We start from the raw sequence: 13,457 nt of genomic DNA, 5'->3' as shown, positions 1-13,457 counted from the left end.
TTAATGCATCTCCGACAGGGAGAGGGCAAAGTGGAGGCAGACTCCAGTCACTGGGGATCTGGAACTGGAGGCCGCATGCTGCAAAGCAAACAAGTATCCTCGTAGTGATTTTGCCTGGCTGAAAAGCAAGCCCGGTTTCGGCTTGTCTGCCCAAGGAGGCTTGGTTGGGCCTCCCCTGCCACTGAATTCACAAGAGAGCAGCCCTCCTGATTTGCAATAAGAGCGACGCAGCGCGCACGAAGGCTGGGGAAGATTTGAGTGTCTGATTTCAAGTTAGTCGCGCTCCGATATGAAATGTGCTCCTTTGCTTTCCTTATGAAACCTGAGCCAGGGGCACGGGCGGCTGCGTCTTAGAAAGGGCCTTGGGGCCTGAAATTCCTGGGGAAGGGATAGAAAAACCACAGCAGTGCCCAGTCCTATTAAGCCGTTTGCTACTGGCCACAGAAAACATGCCGCTGGGCTTGCCGTGGAGTGATATTAATATCACGGGGAGCTGGCAGCGACTGAGGGTTCAGAAATCATCCGCAGCATTATACCATCCAGCAGAAAGCTGGCCAGGCTTTCGGGCTGCCCTTAGGGCCTGCCTTATGCCAGAGGAGATACCTGCGTCCTCCAGAACGCTGCATGTGCTGGTGGCTGGATCTCTGTATACTTTCCACCCTGCTTGGGAAGGAAATTTAAAACACATGGAGATTATCCCCATTGTCCTGCAGGGGGCGACGGGCAAACTGTGGGGTGGAAAACGTGGCTCGGCCGCAATTTTCCCCTTCCACAGTTGCCGACCCTGTGCACGCCCCGCCCGTGCAAACACACAAGTCGCGTGTGGGCACACCACACATACCCCTGCCCTTTCGTAGACAACCTTGTGCACACGACAAGCAAACGTGCACCTGCAGATTCCTGCATCTCCCTGCTAACCGCCTGCAAAAGCCACTGGCGAGTGTGTGTTCTGGGGCCCCCTTCATGCCTGATCCACAGAGGCTATGAGCTGTTACAGCCCTGCCCCTGCCAGACAGGTTTAGTGCAAGCACAACTGTAGCAGCTCATGCTTTTGGCCGGTGTGTAGGCTGCGGGCAGCTGTCACGTCAGTGCAGGCTGTCTGGGATGTGAACTGCTGTGGGGCTCAGGCTGTCGGCAGGAAGCTGTGTGTATGTGCATAGCGGCTTATGATCATTCCAATCCTCCCGTCCTTTTCTCCGTTGTTTATTGACTTTGGAGCGCACCTGAATTCCCCGGAGTGGTATTGCCTTAGGCCTGCTTGCTCCGATGTCCCCTGAGGCAGTTTGGGAAGGCTGGAGATCCAGTGTCACTAACGCTGTGGAATTCAGGCTCCCCGATGGAAGGTACTGCCCTCTATAAACCAGGATGTCCCGTCCTGCCCTTTTCATTGGCTCCCTTGAAAACCCACATGCTTATTAGTTACTCTTGAGGGTTAATTTCACCACTGCTGTCAGATTTGCCAGGTTAAAAAAAAATCGCAGGGTGACGGTCTCTCACCCAGGCAGCCCTACTGGAGTCAGCGAGTGCGTGGCTGTGAGAGCAGAATTTGGCTCTGAAGGGCTTGAGCTTTCTTAGCATGAGCGAGTCACTGACGTCTCATGGGAAAGGTCCTATTTGAAGACTGTGCCTTTGTGTTCTCCCCTTGTCAATGGCTAAGATGATGGATGAGAACAAGGTCTTCAGGCTAGATTTCACCCATCCCTGCTGCTTATTCCTGAACCGAGGTCGTGCTCTCAGCTACGTTGGAGCAACCCCAGCAACTGTCCTGAGTGTAGATGAAAGTTGAATCTGGCCCACCCTCTGTATCAGGATCATTGTCTCCTAATTTTGACCATGTAAATGTAGCCTCCTGGCCGGGGGAGAAAGAGGCAGTTAAGCTCCTGACATTATTCCCACTAGGAACACAAATGTGTCTGCCAGTGACTCCTGATTTACTCCTCATTTACGGCACTGTGAGCAAGAGGAGAATCAGAGCCCCTGTTTTAATGTGGATATCGCTGGTGGGGATCAATACTGGAGGAAGAAAACCAATAGAAGACCTATGCTGTTTGGGAGAAAATTCACCCTTAGGCAGAGAGACTACGCACCACTTTATCTGATTGAAGCTCTTTGGGTGACGTGAGGCATAGGCTGCTAGTGGTGAATGTGAATTTCACCCTCTAAGAAGGATGCTTTCCACTCTTTGCCTTCACCCAGATTTATCTTCCAATTGGTGTGGCCAGTGCGTTTGGAGCGCTGGCCAGAGGCCATTTCTGAGTTCTCTTCCTTTGCTTCTTCTGTCTCCTTTGGAAGAGTCTCTGAGTGGAAGCAGGGCAGCCCACTTGCATTATTCATACGGCCAGGAGCCAAGGAGATACAGTTACAGTCTAGCAGAACACTCGCAATAACTTGAGTTCTTAACTCCCCGCGCCTGGCAGAAAGGCGCATCGCAAGATGGGATAAGACATTTTGACTGAGGAGTCGTTATGGAGTGTTAAGAGCCAGGACCAGGGACTTCCCAGCGGAAGGATGAAGCAGGACCTCCCAGAGGATGCAGCTGCAGGTATCAGGGGATGTTCTCATCACAGGTGGGACTCTGCATTCACATTCTAAAGTGCAGTAGGGGGGACTAAGAAGGAGCAATTAAGCCTAGGCAGGGAAGGATGGAGAACTGCTCTGTCTCACTGAAACCCTGCAAAGGAAAATAAAACCAAGACCTGTATACGAGCACTAGCTCCTGGCACTGCATGCCGCTCTTTCGGAGCAATGCAGAAAAGCTTTCCTTCTGCTGCGGGGAAGACATTGCAACTGGCTCACGAATGTGCATGGGCAGCATGAAGGTTTGGCTTTGAAGACTTGCTTCTGCCTGGTTTTGGGGGATTGACTGGCCGGGGAACACTGTTATAACCCACACCTCTACGTAGGGTCGTGAGTGACGCATGGCAGTGCCACGCCTGGAGGCTAGAGTATGAGCCTGAAACACGAGCATGGGTGGCAAAAAAGGTGAGACCAAAAGGACCGCCGAGAAGGATGGCAGTGCCAAGAAGGGCAAGGACAAGGGCAAAGGGGGGAAGAGCAATGACAAAGGGCGGAAGGGGAAGGAAGTGGCAAAGGGGAAAGGGAAGGATGAGAAGAAGGGGAAGGATGCCAAGAAGGGGAAGAAGGAAGTCCTCAGGGAGTCAGAGGAGGCCTCGGACTCTGAGCTAACGAAGAGCAATGCCGAGGAAGACAGTGATGAGGAGAGTGAGATGGGGGAGGAGGAGGAGGAGGATGAAGATGAGGACAGTGAGGAAGACCCTAAGAAAAAGAAAGGGAAGGACAAAAAGGAGGCCTCCAAAGCCATGGCTGGTAAGAAGCAGGGGAAAGGGAAAAAGGTGCTTTCAGAAGAGGAGGAGGAAGAGGAGGAGGAGGAAGATTATTCTGCAAAGAAAAAGAAGAAGGACCTGCACCTCAAAGGTGCCTCCCACCTGGTGATGGGGCTGGCGGGCGATGATGCCAAGAAGAAGAAGGGGGCAAAGAAGGAGCACGCCAAGGCTCAGCTGAAAGGGGCTACCAAGGCTATGGCTGGTCTAGCTAGGAAGGAAGTGGCACCGCCCAAGTCCAAAACGAAGAAGAGCCTGAAGAGTGCATCCAAGCTCTTCATGGGCTTCAAGAGGCTAGGCCTGAAGCGCTCCAAGAAGGGCCAGTTCAAGAACACCTCCCGGTTTTTCTGGGGGCTGAATAAATACAGCTCAAAGAAGAAGATAAAGAAGAAGAACAAGGCAGTGCTGAAATCCACCTCCAACCTCATGATGCGCTTCAAGAGTATAGGGAAGAAGAAGAAAGAGGTCAGTGGCAACCCAAAAAAGCCCTCTTTCCTGCTGATACGGCTGGGACTGGGAGGCGAGAAACCTAAGGAGGAGGGTGGGTTCTTCAGCAGCCTCTTCCGCTGGAGGAGAACGAAAGAGAAATTCAAACCCCGGGCTCAGATCCTGAGCAAAGCTTCTGCTGCCACCAGCTGGCTGACAAGAAAGTTCCTGTCCAAACGGGCCAGGCTTACCTACAATGAGAGGTCCATGAATGAGGCCTGGCTGTCTAGGATTGGAGCTAAGAAACTCCCCTTCCCATCAGAGGACGAGATTCTGAGGCACCGAGCCAACATGAAAAGGTTCTCTGGAGCCAGGAGGCTCTATGGCCAAGGGGAAGAGGAATATGGCTACCAGCCAAATTTTGAACATGGTGGCCTTGTGAGGCAGCCCTCTGGGAGGTTCTCACAGCCTGGGCCAAGCGGGTATGAGGGCCCTGCAGTCCCACTGGACTATTACAACTGTTACCAGGATGACAGCAGCTTTTACGACCCGCAGGCCCCAGCTCAGTATGGCTACCCTGAGGAGGAAAGCTACCTCCAGGCACCGACTGACTATGCAGACGGACATGACTTTCATAACAGAAGGGTATCTGATTACGAGGACTACCCTGGATATGATATGGAAGAAGAATACGGGCTTTATGAAGAGCCCATGGACTACTACGATGATCCGCTGCAAAACCAGTCTGACTACTATGACTATAAAGACCAGGATTATGAGTTACCTTCTGGCTATTCACCATATGAATCCTATGACCAATATAGGAGCGATGTGGATTACTATGAAAAGCAAACAGGGCCATACGGCTCTTCTGAAGACAAATATGGTCCTTCTGGAGGGCCCTACAACCTGTGGGTAGATGAAATGGGCTATCTGTATGATTATTCCCCTCAGCATGAAATCAGTTACAGTGAATACGAATGGGGCCCTCCCGCTCAGTTTTCCTATAACCCTTATGCGTATCCCTTGGATGATATAACGGAGATGGATGAGCCAGAGGAGTTGGCAGATGAGAATGGAGATTACCCCTTTATGCTCCCTAATTCTTCCTTCTTTGAGCAGCAGGGGATCGAGGAAATGTTGCCTTCTAAACTGTCGTTAAACAGGAAGTTCAGGCTCTTCCCCAGGCCTCAGGTGAAGCTGTTTGGCAGAGACAAACTTGATGTTCCCCTCCCTCCTTCTCCGCATATTTCCCTTGCTGGCATGGATCAAGATGAGGATGACTACGATGAATACGAGCCGCTGGCGTCTCCCTTCGCCCAGTTCAGCAATGGGGATCCCCAACCTTCAGTGACATACTGCCGTGTTGGCCAGGCTCATGGGAGCTGGCTTCCAAAACCTCACTCTCCAAAGTCGATGGGAAACAGCTTTGACCCTGGTGACCAGCAAGGCAATGTCCAGGGGGCGCATTTGCAAAGCTTCTCTCCGCGAGGATGTGGGAGCCCCCTAGGACAATTCTTACAGAAATCCCTCATGCAACCAAAACCCATTTTAAAACACCGTGGAAGCGAGGTGAAGGGCAGGCCCCCCACACCCTCTCCAGTAAGGAGGGCAACATCTTTGTCATTTGGTGAGAGCGGGCCTCTGAGGTCACCTTCCCCTCAGCCATCAATTAGACACGGCGACATGCCAAGTTCCACCTCTTCCCCGAAACTTAGCAGGCAGCGTAGAAGTCCAGAGAGACAGAGCTTTCATCACCCTTCTCCACAGCCCTCTGTAAGATGTTTTGACATCCCCCAGGAGAAAGCACATGACCGGCATCCATTTATTGAGCCTTCCTATAAAAAGTTTGGCCACAAATTAGCAGGGTTGGAGACCTTAGACTGGGCACCTCTCTTGCCTATGAGGAAATTTGATTACACAGCCAGGAACAACAACAACTCCCAAAGGCCTCCTTCCCCTCAGCCTTCCCGGAGGAGCATCTCCTCCTCTCCACATCCTTTAAGGAGAGTAGGAAGCAGAAGCAGCCTGGAGCCCCTCAGGCCACCATCTCATTCTTCTGTGTGGCAGAGACCCCCTTCTCCAAAACCCAGTGTGAAAAGGCCCAACTTTAACCAGCCACAGCTGGATTTTCAAAAGCCAGAGACGAACATACCCTTTCTGCAGCGGTTCGGTAGCCACATGACTGGGAAGTCTCCACAGCTGCCCTCTTACCAGCCACCGATGAGATCCAGAAGTCCCCCTCCCTCACCACGATCCTCTCTGAGGATGAAGAGCCCACCTGCTGCTCCCCCTCCCTCTTTGAGGAGACCACAGTCTCCAGTGGCAAGAGAAAATGTCTCCTCTCCCCCTCTGTCATGGAGACAAATCTCCTCCACAGCTGGGAGCACAGCACCTATAGATTCCACCTTTCAGCCCATGTCATCTCCTAGGCCAACAGCTCATAACCCAGCCGTGAGTCAGAGGAGTTGGTCTCCACAGCCTGTGTTAAAGCATGTCAATAGCACAAGGGGTGAGCCACCTTCCAGCCTGTTGTCCCCACAGCCCACGCTCAAATCCAGCTCATCGAGGCTTCAGATGTTTGGCTCAAACCCCCAAGGCACCACCCCAGCTACGCTGCCTGGGAGCTTAGTCCCTCCAGGGCTCCATAATCCTGCCCCTGGGGAGCTGAAAGCACCCCCTTCACCTCACCCATCCCTGAGGCAGTTTGGGTCTCCTCCTGAGGCAAGGTCCCCACGCTTTTCAGCCAGGGGTGCTGGGAGCAGACGGCCATCTTCCCCTCAGCTATCAAGAAGACTGAGTTGCTCGCCCGTGGAAATGCACAGGTGGCTACCCCAGGCTTGGAACAGGCAGCCCGAGCCCCCAACTAAAGCAGTGAAGCCTTTAATGAGGAACTCATTTCTGAAGCAGTTGGGCCGTCCAGCGGGAGCTCAGTCTCCCATCCCACCATCCCCAGTGCCATCCATCAGAGGTGGGCCGCCTCCCCAGGGATTGGCGAGAACACCCTCCCCTCAGATGCTGACACACCAAGGAAGCCATCGTGTTACCATCAAAGACTCTCCTAACATTCTACCTGGCAGGTCCTCATTCCCTGTGGATGCTAATGGGCCGGGAGGGCAGCTGCCTGCACGGCTGCATTTGGACGGGGCTTCTGGGAACGAAATGCCAGGTCAGCGAACTCCGTCACCCAAGATGGCGGGAGGCGGAAGCGTGAGGAGCATTTCAAAGCTGCCTCCACCTCCCAGCCCTGCTCCTGGGATCCCTAAGGCGTTTATCAAACGCATCGGTCAGCCTCTGGCTGGGATGACCCAGACCCCTTCCGCCAGGAGGCCTTCTCCTGCAGAAACCAGCAGCATGCTTGCAGACAAAGCAGGAGGTGGGAATGCATTCCTGAAACGGTTTGGACAGCCGGTGGCAGGTCAGATATCAGGACCCACGGCTCTCAAATTCTCAGTGAGAGAGGGCAGACATGTAGCCCAGGGACAATGCCCACCATCACCGACAGATCCTAGACACCCCCTTGGTAGGAGCCCTTCTCAGAAGCTGGCCTCCCCCGCTCCATCCCTAAAACATGCTATGATGCCAATGGGAGAAGTAAATAGGTCACGGTCACCTACCCCAAACTGGGGGCATAAGGTTCCGGGTGGGAACTTGTCTTATCCTGCCACCTGCAGCCCCCACGCTGTGCTGAAAGGCAAAGCAAATCCGGGCCCTCAAGCACAAAGAACTGTGGCCTTCAAAGGCCCCCATTCTGTGACGGGAGCTGGCCCCTCCTTTGCCGGGTCCCCATCCTTGCAGGAAGCGTGTAGCAGACCAGCAAAACTCCCCGCTGAGCTCTTTGAGAACGAGGACATGTCAGGAGAGGACAGTGCAGGGAGGTACGCCGTCGTCATGCCGCAGGTCCAGAGGCTGGGCTCCTTCAGAAGCATGTCCAACATGCACAAGCAGCACTGGTCTAAGCAGCAGATAGTGAACGTCCGTGCGTCACCCAGCGGGTGGTCTTCTGAGAAACTGCTTCATAATCCTCCCACTGCGAGCCTGAACAGGTGCTCGGGCCGGCGAGGAGACAGCACTGCTGAGTACCTGACCCACAGATCCTCAGTGCAGAACCAGGGCGATGGGAGCCACTGGGAGCATGGGAACATGGGCAAGAAACTGCCCTGGCACCACCAGGTAATTCCAGGGATTTGGGCCATTTAGAGCAGACTCCAGACCTGGGGCCAGTTTACATTGTGGTAAACCCACAGGGGTTAATCTGAATGGAGGACCGGATCCAAAGGTCCGGATCCGAATGATGTCAGGGAGCGTTGCATCAGGCCCTTACCCTGAAGAGGGAGCAACATTTGGCCCCTGGGGTAAGCAGGTACAGCTCTCTTAAAACTCTGGGCCAAATCTGCAGTGAGATGGGGGGTGTTGGAGAAACAAATTGGCCTAGTGTTATGGAAAACACCCGGGTTTGAAGGGTTAAAACCAGACCTCGTCTATTAGTAGAGTTAATAGTGTAGCCCGTGGTTGTGCCCCTTCCCCACCCTCCTCACAGCACAGAATGAGCATCAGGTGCTTCCAGCCAGCCAGCCGGCAGAACCCAGGAGTCCTGACTGCCAGCCGCCTGCTTTAACCACTAGAGCTGGCTCCCTTCTCTTGCACAAGGACTGGCCTCAGATGTGAAAATAAAAAAATGTTTTCTCCTCCATGCCAGCCGGTCCTGGCTCTGATGCTCCTCTCACTTGCTCTGGGGTAAGGATGCCCAGTGGTGTCAGCAAGATGAGACTCACGCTGTTACATTCAGATCATATCAGTGGGAGCTTGGCTCTACCCACATGGCAGTTCTGAGCAGGAGAGAAGCTAAGGCGGCCAGCCTGTGTGCTCCCATGCAAACATCCCCTGCTTGGACTGACTTACCCACTGACAGCCAACACCCCCCCACACCTCAGGGGAGACCACAGCTGGTGCCCCGAAGTTGGCTTTGGCTGGTTAAAAAACCTGGCCTGTTTGAAAGAGGTTCCCAAACAGTGGGATGCAGGAACCAGGTTGTGCCAGCTTAGGGAACTGGCACGTATGCTGGAAAGGGGAAACCAGCCCAGGCCAGACTGAGGTTTAATAAAGGCACCGAGCTATCCCTGGGCCCTGTCATTGTAAAGCTATGAGCCCCCCTTCTCCCCCCCCCCCCCCCGGACTGGCACCGCAGCCAGGGTGACAGCTGTTACTTTTGGAGCTGTTTGACCTTTGTCATAGCAATGGAACAAAAGAGGTATATGTAAATGCAGAGACTTGATCTGTGGCAGGTAGCTGCATTGGAACAGAAGGAGCGTTTTAATTAGACAGGCCTCTCTTGGCACGCGCTGGCCGACAGAGCTCAACTGAGACCTACCCCAGTACATGACTGGCTTACCCTGGATGACGATTTGCTTACCTGCTTGCTGCCTACCCTGGCCTGAGCCCGCGAGGGGCTGGATGCTCTCCAGGTTAGGAGCTACAGTGATGATTGAAAAGCTCCAGGGTTTATTGTCTGCTCTTCCAAGCTGGTGACTCTTAGTTACCTGGGTTTTTTGTGAAGTAACAGACGCTCTGTGGCTCTTCTGTGCCTTCAGCTGACGCGGCGCGAGGCATTTAAAATCATGTTAGATGAAGCACAGGGAACGAGGTGATAGGGACCAATCCTGCCCTGGCTGGGGGGAGGCGAACCGGGGACGCAGTGGGTATCTCCCACCTCTGAATGTCGCCCAGGGATTGTAGCAGTCCCTCAGCTACCCTTTGCATTGTTCTTGAAAGCTAAATAGGTGCCAGTGTGACAATATAGGGGCTTGTGTATGTTGCCCAGCAGTTCAGAGTGTGCTCTGTAGTGGAATGTGGAGGGACAATACACTGGGGGAGCTGCTTTAGCACACTGAGGGACAGTGTGGTCTAGTGAGAAGGGCACTGCATGGATTCCCCATCCACATTGTCTGTTTAGATTGTGATCCTTTTATGTCAGAGACTGTTTCAAGCCCTGCTCTCGTCTCAGACCTATAGGTGCTACTGTAATGCAAATAATTAATGGTCATTTTCATTTTCTCTCTCTGTCTACATGGGAACACTCAGGAAAATAAATTCACACCTTGTGTTAATTCGGATTAAAAGTGGATTAGTCAAAGCACATTGAACCCATGCATGGAGACTCTCATTCAGAATTAAAGTGGCCTTAATTTGGTTTAGCTTAATTCACAAGAGTGTCCACAAAGGGACTAATTGTGGTTTAATGAATTTGCTTTAAAAATTAATTTGAATTAGCTTTCCTGAATGTCCCCATGTAGACAAGTCCTCAGTCTAATATTCTGTGTGTGCGTGCAAGGGGGTGAAGCTTGTAGAATAAATGAATCTTTGGGAGGGGGGTTGGTGGGCTGGTCCCACATAGGGCCCAGCATGAAAGCCTGGGTGAAGAGGGGAAAGACAAGGCTGGTATCATCAGTGGAACCAAAGGGAGGGGCAGGGAATGTGGTTAGAGATGCAGACCAGGGCAGAGCTGTGCAGCGTTTGGAAAGCAAGGCTGAGAGGTGTGAGCTGGACGTGGTAAGTGAGGGGGAGCCAGGGGAGTGATGCAGAGGGGAGCGGCATGGTCTGATCTCCAGACATCTCTCTGCTGAAGCCCCCGCCTCTAGACAGCCTCCTGCCCGAAGGGGTCGCTCCATAGCAGCTGTACCCCTGAACTGGGCCTGTTCTGTTCTCCTTTATTGGAAAGCCACGTCCATCGGGCAGCTGATTTTAGTCAGTGCCTCCATAGTTACACTGGAACCCCCTGGTTAGTGTGTGATGCATGCCCCAGTTTGCAGAGATATGGCCCCGTGGCAGGCCCTGGCTCCAAGGGCTGGCTCTTTAGCTCAAGCTGTAGCTGCTCATGCTTTTTAGCTCTGGAGGTGCCTGGTTCAATTCCAGTCATGCTGGCCAAAATGCCGGCCATCACACACCCACACCCCAAAAGGGGTGAGGCGATAGGAACTGCTCCAGGGCCTGGTGTCCCAACCCCCACACGGTCATGGCCTTATCGGTGGCTGTACCAGGTGATGCCACCTGGTGGCTGCTGCAATGAAGGGACTTGGCAGCAAAGGATCGGGGTCAAACCACCCCCTTTGCAAAGTCCCTTCTGTAACCACCGGCTCCACTTGCACAATCCTCGTTGCTCCCTAGGGTTTCCTCTTCCTGATGAGAGAGGGTTGAGCCAGCAGCAGTCACTATAGAGCAGTGGGGATCTTGTCCCCAGCACTGGCAGACGGACACGCCAGTTGAATCAGTTTGGGAGCCATAGCTTGGCTTGGGGTCCGACCCCGACTCTCTGTCTCAGGAGGCCCCTGAGCTGGCCGGAGTAGTTCTCTGAGTAACGCTGCCCAGCTGCACCCTGCAATAACTGCCTGATCTGCATGTCTTAATTCCTGAGTGTAGATGCACTCCATCCGCAACCTGCCGTGCAGGAGCCCCCGAGAAGAGCCGAAGGCAGATGGCATGGAGGACATGACCCAGCTGCAGTAAGTGACTGACTGGCATGCTCTGGTTGATGTAAAAGGAAAGCTAATCACCATGGGCTGGCTGGTGTCACTCAGCAGAGCACCATTGTGGGCTAGGGGTCTGGGAATCAGGAATCTGGGGTATAGGCCCAGTTCTGCCACCGACCTGCTGTGTGACCTTGGGTGAGTCCCGTCATCTCGGTGTCCCCTCCTACCCTCTGTCTTAGGTGTTTGGGGCAGGGGCCATGTCTCACCTTGGTTATGTAGAGCGACTAGCACAATGTGCTCCCCAGGCCCTAGCATGGACCATGCCCACTGCTGTGAACAGCTCCTGCAGGTGCCCTCCTCCGACCCACTTTAAGATCTCACCAGCCTCGGCAATGGATTCCCGTAGTCTGACTCCAGCCTCGCTTTTTGGAGCTTTGACTGCGTGTGCCTGGGAAGGGTGCCTTTGCTTTGCACGTTGGTGGCACTGAGCTGGCTGGGATTTCATTTGTGGAGATGACAGGAGTGGATCTGTCGGCCATCAGCCTCATCCTCTTTATGAAAGTGCTATGCCTTGATCCCTGTTCTGTGCTGTGTGTTCCAGGGACCTCCAGGAGGGGGCAGTGCTGCACAACATCAAGACGAGGTTTGACCGCGAGTTAATCTACGTAAGTTCCTGGCAGCTGAAGTTGCACTCAGAGCTCATGGCAGGCCTCAGGGTCTCCTCGGCATTACCAGTGGAGGGTCCGGCCTGACACCGATATGCAGAGTGTGCAGAGTGTGTGTCTGGTGGGTCACTCACGGCACAGCGTGTCAGGACGCCTGGGTTCTAGTCTGCTTCAACCGCATCTCGCTTTGTGATTTTTGAGCAAGTGATAAACCAATCTGTGCCACTGTTTCCCAGAGATGGACCTTCCCACACTTTTGTAAAGTGCTTTGAGATCCTTTGGTCAATGGCATTAGGAATTACTGTCACTCAGCTTAGATACCTGCTGCTCATCTTCTGCCGAGCAGCGTAAAAACATAAGCAGCTCTTCCTCTGTGTGTCTCTTGCTGTTGCAGACCTATATAGGCAGCATCTTAGTGTCCGTGAACCCCTACAAAATGTACAACATCTATGGGACGGAGCAGGTGCTGCAGTATGAAGGAAGGGCGCTGGGAGAAAATCCCCCGTAAGTACCTCCCCCGCACGGAGCGCAGTGTGCTGTCTGTCTCCTCCTGGCATGTTACAGTCCCCTTCCGGCTGGTGTCTTAGCTGCACAGCCCGGCTGCTCGGGGTCCTTGCGCTCTCCTTGAGCTCAGATTGTCGTGGCCGGGGACCCGAGCCTGCAGAGCTTACTCCAGGGAGTAATCCTCTCTCACCCCAGTAGCCCCACTGCAATCCACCACCACTTGGGGCAGGGCTGAGCAGCTTAGGGGAGGTGCTGCAGAGGGTGCTCAGGCCCAGACGGTCAGTCTGATGATAAAGCAGCTGTCTTCTCTCTCAAGTGGAGATCCCAGCGCAGGTAACAGATCTTCCCTGCCCATGGATAGCAAGCCTGAGGTTCGATCCTGCTGGGTGTCTTCAGACTTCCTTTGTGCCCGTGGGTGACCTAAGGCAAGGGAGCTGGCGCAGCTCAGAGCAAAAGAAGCCTCTCCCGGCTACCAGCCAGGGTATTCGGCTGGTGGGAACTCCTCCTCTGCAGGGACTGTTTTACCCTTAACGCTCTGTGCATCTGGCTCTTTTGCAGACACCTTTTTGCTATTGCAAACATCGCCTATACCAAAATGATGGATGCCAAACACAACCAGTGTATTATCATCAGGTGAGAGCTTGTGGCCTGGCTGCGGAAAGGGAGCTCCCCTTTTGTTCCAAGAGGTGGCCCCTCTAGCCCCGGGTTGAGCCCGCTCATGGCAGCTTGCCCAGTCACTGCCCATGCCACACCTGGCCTGCAGGTAGATCTGAGACGTCCTTCTGCAGGGCTGCGAAGCTGGCATCTTTATCGTCATCGTCCTGGCAAATTCCAAAGGGATGTACATTGAGCGCTTCCCGGATCGATCTCTAGCTGGCATCTTTAACCAGCACCACAGTAGTACAATCAATATAATGGTAAAACCGCCAAGCCTGGTCCAGCCCCTGCTGAAGCCAGTCGGAATTTGGCCGTTGATTTCAAAGGGAGCAGGGCCGAGCACAGCACCCACAGCACGTGTAGCTGCCACTCGGTTCGGTAACCTCTCGGCTGGCTTC

At 53.7% G+C, this 13,457-nt stretch overlaps 1 protein-coding gene across 1 annotated transcript in view; it reads left to right on the top strand.

Moving 5' to 3' along the window:
* The first annotated feature begins 2,966 nt into the window (after positions 1-2,966).
* Positions 2,967-13,457, top strand: part of MYO15A (myosin XVA) — a 91,299-nt gene continuing 80,808 nt past the window's right edge. Inside the window, exons 1-9 of the mRNA XM_073361518.1 lie at positions 2,967-3,327; positions 3,436-5,217; positions 5,985-6,092; positions 6,848-6,977; positions 7,442-7,940; positions 11,184-11,266; positions 11,835-11,898; positions 12,293-12,402; positions 12,961-13,035. Coding sequence (XP_073217619.1) covers positions 2,967-3,327; positions 3,436-5,217; positions 5,985-6,092; positions 6,848-6,977; positions 7,442-7,940; positions 11,184-11,266; positions 11,835-11,898; positions 12,293-12,402; positions 12,961-13,035 — 3,212 coding nt within the window. The remainder of the gene's footprint in view (positions 3,328-3,435; positions 5,218-5,984; positions 6,093-6,847; positions 6,978-7,441; positions 7,941-11,183; positions 11,267-11,834; positions 11,899-12,292; positions 12,403-12,960; positions 13,036-13,457) is intronic.

This window comes from Lepidochelys kempii, chromosome 10 (assembly GCF_965140265.1).
Source record: "Lepidochelys kempii isolate rLepKem1 chromosome 10, rLepKem1.hap2, whole genome shotgun sequence".
NCBI classification, from domain to species: Eukaryota; Metazoa; Chordata; order Testudines; family Cheloniidae; genus Lepidochelys; species Lepidochelys kempii.
This window is presented reverse-complemented; position numbering and strand designations above follow the sequence as displayed.